The sequence below is a fragment of the Chlorella variabilis genome (assembly GCF_000147415.1).
Source record: "Chlorella variabilis unplaced genomic scaffold CHLNCscaffold_10, whole genome shotgun sequence".
Classification (NCBI taxonomy): domain Eukaryota; kingdom Viridiplantae; phylum Chlorophyta; class Trebouxiophyceae; order Chlorellales; family Chlorellaceae; genus Chlorella; species Chlorella variabilis.
This window is the reverse complement of record NW_005435078.1, coordinates 210776-217679: the sequence shown is the minus strand read 5'-3', so window position 1 is coordinate 217679 and position 6904 is coordinate 210776. Positions and strand designations below refer to the sequence as shown.

At 60.8% G+C, this 6904-nt stretch overlaps 1 protein-coding gene across 1 annotated transcript in view; it reads left to right on the top strand.

The window, feature by feature from the left end:
• Positions 1-6091: 6091 nt before the first annotated feature.
• The window catches only part of CHLNCDRAFT_133760 (hypothetical protein), a gene marked incomplete at both ends in the record, with an annotated part of 1904 nt that continues 1091 nt past the window's right edge, over positions 6092-6904 (top strand). Inside the window, 2 exons of the mRNA XM_005847656.1 lie at positions 6092-6208; positions 6410-6554. Coding sequence (XP_005847718.1) covers positions 6092-6208; positions 6410-6554 — 262 coding nt within the window. The remainder of the gene's footprint in view (positions 6209-6409; positions 6555-6904) is intronic.

Genomic DNA, 6904 nt, shown 5'->3' with positions numbered 1-6904 from the left:
CGGCGAGGCACCAGGCGGAGGCCGCCACCTCCACACCCTCATCTCGTGCCCCATCCCCAGTTGAGGTGGCCCCTGGGCACGTCTTGACGGCCCTGCCCAGGCGGTCGGCTCGGCTGGCCAGGGGTTGAGCTTATCCGGCGCTTCATTAAATGCCTCTTGCTATCTTTATGCAGATGCCCACCGTGTGTATTGCTTGGGGCATGCAGCTTATAATTTTGGGTGGGTTTTGTATTTGCTGCAATGTTGTTTACAGCTCTACCCCCCATACCTGAATCTCTTCCCTCATGTGTTTTGTGTTGGTGCATACTTTTCCAGCTGTTTGGCACCACAGCTGGGCCCGTAGCATTCATTTGCTCCTTATGGGTGTAACAGACAGACAGACACGTGTCGCTGCGTGCCCTGTCAGCTGCTTGCGTTGCATGTCGCCCCCCCGCGGTTTGGGTCCCGGCAATGCACAGGACACCGCCTAGTCGCCATCGGCAACAATATTGGGCGCGAGCGCATCCTCCGGCGGGACTTTGGTGAACTGTGGGCCGACCTACATCGTCGGATACAGCTGCCGGTGTCATTTGGTCTCCCTTGGCCATGGCAACAAACTGATGGCCAGGGCCCGCCACGCTACAATGAGCAGGCCTATAATGCTGCTGTGATACAACGTGCTGAGCGATACGAGCAGGCACGCAAAGAACTGACCGAGCAGTATCGCCGACCCCGCAAGCACGCAACTGCAGCCAGCGACACTAGTAACCTATGGCGCTGGCCCCCCGATGGACAGGCATCCACCCTGCCGCCCGTTGCGCAACTGCAACAACTGTACGGCAGCCAACAACACCGGCCACGATACGAGTGGCGGCTTGCGTTTTTCACAGACGGTAGTGTGCAAGCGACAGAAGAGGGAGCCCTCGTGGGAGCCGCTGTATGGCACTCGACCTTGGGGGCCTACAAGATCAACACTAACGGGGACGGTCCCGACAACACCATTACCAGGGCAGAGCTGGCCGCCATCTTCTGCACGGTGGCACAACGGCTACCACGTACTGACGAAGGCGTGATATTCACCGACAGCCAGGCTGCTATCCACCTTCTACATCGAGCAGTGCACAAACCCCACACATTGGAGGGCCACTTGCACAAAGAGCTACTGCTCAATATGGCACAGATACTCGTTGAGCGAGCAAATGATGGGGTGCGCACACGCATCCTGAAGGTGAAAGCCCACAGTGGAGTGACAGGCAACGAAGAGGCGGACGCTGCCGCGAAAGCTGCGGCTGGGGCCGATGAAACCCACGATTTCGTTATGCCAGCCCACAAGCCCTTTGGCGGCCAGTGGCAGCCGGCCTTCTTTGAGCCCCCGCCAGAAGGGGCAGAGGGGCCGGCCAGTCTCAGGGCAGTGTCCAATCTCACCAGTGCTCTCCGTAAGGCCGTACATGCCAGCACCAAAACCGGCACCAGCAAGGTGGGCATCTATGCGGCCGCCGCCCAACATATGTACGATGGGCAAGAAGACGATCGGGCACTAGGAAAGGAAAGCAATGCCTTCTGGCGCACTGCACGAGTGGTGGCTGGAGCCCGCCGCACACTCTTGAAGCATAGAACAGGCCAATTCTGGACGAAAAAGGAAGCCTTCCAACGGGGAGCGCCCTACCCCCCAGGCAGGCATGGGCAACCCATTGCCACGAACAGCCGGTGCCCACTGTGTGGTGAACCCGACTCTGGAGGGCATGTTCTGCTACGATGCACCCACCCTCAAATGAAGGCCATGCACATTCACCGGCACGACAGCGCAGTGCGCATGATACACACAGCCCTCCAAAGGGGCAGCTGTCACGGCAATGCCTACACTGTGTTGGATGCGTGCAAACAAGAGGAACTTGAAGGGCTGACAGCCGACGCCAAACGCCTCCCCCGGTGGCTCCTGCCAAAAAATGTTGCACACGACGACACTCTATGCAGAATGCGCCCCGACATCCTGCGCATCTTGGGGCTGCCAGGGGCGCCGACGACCGAAGAAATCCAGCATGCAGTCAGCAACAAGCACCGTCACACTATACAAGTAGTGGAAGTCGGCTACTGCTCTGACACGCAGTGGTGGGCCAAAGTGGCAGACAAACTGCAACAACATGAACAACTCATGATAGCCCTAGAGCAGGCCGGTTGGCAAGTGGACCGGACACCTCACATCATTGTCATTGGAGCACGCGGCGCCATCTATCACAGTGGCCGTGAGGCCCTGCTGAAACTGGGTCTCAGCAAAACGCAGGCTAGCAACGTATTGATTGACATCCACCTGCATACAGTGCAAGCAGTATACGACCTCTCACTGGCCAGACGGCGGCTCGAGCGGGGCCACCGTCAAGTGGGGGTAGGCTAGTGGCCAACCCCCCCACACCCACACCCAATGGTAGCCGGCAGGGTGGGCCTCCGGGCCTGCACCCAGCTGGCTTCCTCAATCCACGCCCAAGGGCGTATTTTTTCTTTCTTTCTTTCTTTCTTGTCGCCTTGCTCCACCCCTGTTTTATTGCTTTCTTTGCTTTCGCCGGGTCCCCGTCCCGTTTCGGCGGGGAGTCTATGTTGCAAGCTAGTTCTTGCTGTACCAGACTTTAAACCCACACAAGCACAAGCATGCGGGAGCCGGCTGGCGAGCCATCATTGACAGCAGAGGCCGGTGAGGCAGAGTGCGCCGAGGGGGCGGGTGACGGTAGCGGCGAGGAGGAGGAGGCTGCTGATGGAACACTCATATTTTATCAGACATTTTTGGGCATCACATAGCATGTATGCGTCTTCTGCATAATATGTATCGTGGCTGCCGGTCGGAGGCCATGTGAAGCCATGCCGCCCCCCACCCCACAGAGGCGACCCCTCACCCATAGACGTCTTGCTTGCCCCTGACTTTCAACTCCCTGAAACTCCAATATTTCATTGTCTTCCTCAAAGTCTGTGCTGCAAGCTTGTTCTTGCTGAAACCAGACTGTAAGCCCACACAAGCAAGTGCAAAGTACAACAACACCAATATACACTCAAATGAAGCATGGGGAGGCCGGCGGCTGGCCAAAGGGCAGGAATGACCCTCCCCCCACCGGGGCCGAAGACGTCTACAAGATCTGGCGTTCCCCATGTGCAGACCCGGCGCCCGTGGGCCAGCTGCGGGGCAGCGACCTATCCTGAACCCTTGGCCTGCGCTCTCCCCCATGGCCGAGTATGCAGAAATGGAGGTCGTGCGGCAGGCGGCGGCAGCAGTCAAGGGGTACGAGGCATCCGAGCGAGCTTGTGTCGATTGAGCATGAGACACAAGCGCTGGTGAAAAAAGGCTCCGGCGCACAAGCGCGGGCTGGCAGGCCTGCCTCCCCAGTCGCTTTCTTCGCAGGCAGCAGCATCGCTTCGTGCCACACAAGCACGTGCGACGCTATTGCCGGAGCACAGTTCTGTGTTACAGTCACCCCGCTATGATAGGCCGCGTGAGCAGACCTTGGGCAGGGGGCACACGTGATCAAGGGGCATCAAGAGAGGGGGTGGACCACGGAGCACCCTCTCCATGGCTCCGACCACCCTCCCCCCAGCTGAGCGTCCCAGGGTCACCCCACCCTGGCCCCGCTCCCCGTCCTGCCGGACACGCAACCCCCACAACGCGGTGGGGGGCGTGGGGATCCTTAGCAGCTTAGGCCTGCCAGGCCGACGGGTGCCGATGCTGGTGCGGGCTCCCGGCGGCAGGCAGCGCCGCCGCCGGGCACTCAAATGGCATGGGGCACACGGGCCCCCATGCCCGCACATCTCCCAGGCACATGAAAATACCAGAAGGCTGCACATGTAAGGGTGCATGCATTGCAGGCAGGAGTGCAAAGTGGCCTGCCGCGGCGGTTGGCTGTGCCATTACTCAATCAGCCGCCGCTACTGTGCCGGGCTTGGCGTTCCCATGCCAACATGCCGGCGTACCATCGCACAGTTCACGCACCACCATCGCTGTGATCAGGTGAGGGGGCTCCCGGGCTGACGCCAACGCGTGTATCGCAGCGATATGGCCACCAGGAGTGCAGCAGCGGCAGCAGCAGGCGGCGCCCTGCTGTGCCAGCTGCGAGACAGCAACTGAGTCTTACACTCTCGCTACTTCATTCTACTCACAACTGCATGATTGATTGCGCTTATCATGCCTTGATCGATCGACTAGTCACCAGCCATGCCTGGCTGGCAGCACTACAGCACTACCTTTGTGCGACTATATGACCGGAATGCGGGTCATTCCGGGGCCTTTCTCTCTTCTTTGGAACTGACTTGACTTGACTGGCCGCAGCCGGGCTCCGGCTGCTACTAGACTTCGACTAGACCCGCTGCCTGCTCTTACAAACTGGTGCCCGCAGTGGGGCTGTGCTTGCGCTTGATCAGAAACCGACCTCGACCACCTCGAGCTCGGTCAAAGGACAGTTACGACACTTGACCGGTCACTAACTGCTGTGCCTGCTCCTGCCTGCCTCATTGTTGAGTGAGCAAGCCCACACAGCGCAACACAGTCACAAGAACCCACACACCAGAGAACATGGACCCGGCGCAAGCATCTATATCCCTCCTGCCCTACAAGGAGCGCTACCTCATCGGCGTGGGGGCTGGGCCGCGTGCCGTGTGCAGCCTTGACTTCACCTGGAAAGCAGCAAAGTGAGGCTGGTGTGCTTGTCAACCCTAAACCCTAAATAGGCTGGTGTGCTTGTCAGTGTGCGCAGCTGGGCTGCACGCTGATGAAGTAGCGGCGCCTGCGGGTGGCGCCTGGCACGTGCGTTCCAGCCACCACGCGTTCAAGTAGCCACCCACAGGCGAGCAGGCAGCTGAGATTGCGGTGATAGGGCTCCCCGGCTTGGCAGCGGAGGCTGCCGCTGGATGCCTTCCCACACACGAGCATGCCTGCAGACGCCTTTGCGGCTGGCTGCACGCCTTCTACAGCATGTCAGTCAGCGGCTTGCGGGTGCAGCGGGTGTGGATCACGCGGAATGGGCGGATGGCGCTTGAGGCGTCGCTGCCCGCCGCCATGGCTGCTACTGTGCTGGCTGGCAGCAAGCGGCTCAAGGGTACTGGGATCACCCTTGGGCCCGTCCTCAGCCCCAGCGAGCTCCGCGAACGGGAGGCACGCAGGCAGCAGCAGCCACAGCCCACCCCGCTCCCGCCCCAGCCTGGCCGACAGCGCCGTGCGCGGCAGCACGGAGGCGCGGCGAGCAGCCGCCGCCGCCGCCGCTTGCCGGCGGCACGGTGCAGCAGCAGCAGCAGCAACCACCACCGCCGCCCGACGGCGGCAGGAGGGAGCAGCAGCAGCAGCAGCCACCGCCGCCGCCTGACGGCGGCGGCGAGCAGCCACCACGTGCGCACGCCACCCCTGCCGCGGCCCCCCACCCGCAGCAGCCGGCCCCCACCGTGTCACCGCCCTCACCACCGGCGTCACAGTGGCCGCCCTTGGCCAGTGCCGTGGTTCCTTTAGCGGCGGCCACGCCTGCTGCCCCGCCTAACCCCAAGTCGCCTGCGGCAGACGAGCGGCCCGAATCCTCAACTGCGCGGCGGCGACGCCAGCGGCGGGAGACGGCGGCGAGGCACCAGGCGGAGGCCGCCACCTCCACACCCTCATCTCGTGCCCCATCCCCAGTCGAGGTGGCCCCTGGGCACGTCTTGACGGCCCTGCTTAGGCGGTCGGCTCGGCTGGCCAGGGGTTGAGCTTATCCGGCGCTTCATTAAATGCCTCTTGCTATCTATATGCAGATGCCCACCGTGTGTATTGCTTGGGGCATGCAGCTTATACTTTTGGGTGGGTTTTGTATTTGCTGCAATGTTGTGTACAGCTCTACCCCCCATACCTGAATCTCTTCCCTCATGTGTTTTGTGTTGGTGCATACTTTTCCAGCTGTTTGGCACCACAGCTGGGCCCGTAGCATTCATTTGCTCCTTATGGGTGTAACAGACAGACAGACAGACAGGCTTCTTGCTACATGCATCACTGCCTGCTGTGTCTGATGCTGCCCTCCTCTACACTAAGCGTTCCCTCCACTGTTCCATGCCGCGCCATTGCAGGGGCACAATACTGCCGGGCCGGCAAGGCAAGGCATTCAAGTGCCTGTACTTTATGCGAAACGGCAGTGGCGAGCCCATGCACGGTGTGTTTGTGCAGAGCGAGTCACTGGCTGCGCTAGAGACTGAGCTGAACGTGATCAAGATGCAGATCGACATTGTTGGCGGCAAGGTGGGTGTGCCCTGCCTGCCTGGCTCACCTTGCCCGCTTGCCTGACGCTTGCCTTCTCCAGGCTGCTAGCTTGTTGTGCCTGCGATCTATGCCAGCTTGCCCACCATCTTCTCATCCCTTTGCTGCTGGGATCCCTTCAGCTTCACAGCTGCAGCCCGTGGTGTTTGACTGCCCACCATGCCCTTGCCACATCTTCTGTAGCAACCAGAGGTGATCTGGGTGGACACTGTGGAGGGCTACAGGGCCACCCTGAAAAAAGTGTGGCCAGATGCTGCCATCAAGCAAGACATCTTTCATGTGATTAACCGCTACAACGACAAGATCCCCGAGAACCACGCCATGCGCTGTGAGTGGCAGTGGAGACCAGTGGCAGGGCTGTTTTTGCATATTGGTGAAGAGAGCCTCTCCAACCTATCCTTCCAACTTTCCTGTTTTTTCGCAGCGGCATTTCTGGAGAGTATTAGCGGCTGCATACTCGTGCCGTATGAGCCTGATGAGTAGTACGCATCCATTCATTCATTCAGCACACAGACCGGCCGCCTCTTGCTCGAGGGCGGCCCACTTTGGCCTGGGCAGCCCGGGCCGCCCTCCCCCCCGGGCGCATGTTCGGTGTTGGAGGGGTGTGCCCAGCGATAGGGGGCCCCTGAAGGCATGCGCCGAGGCCGGGAAGCGTGTTCGGCGCTGCTGCACGCTGGC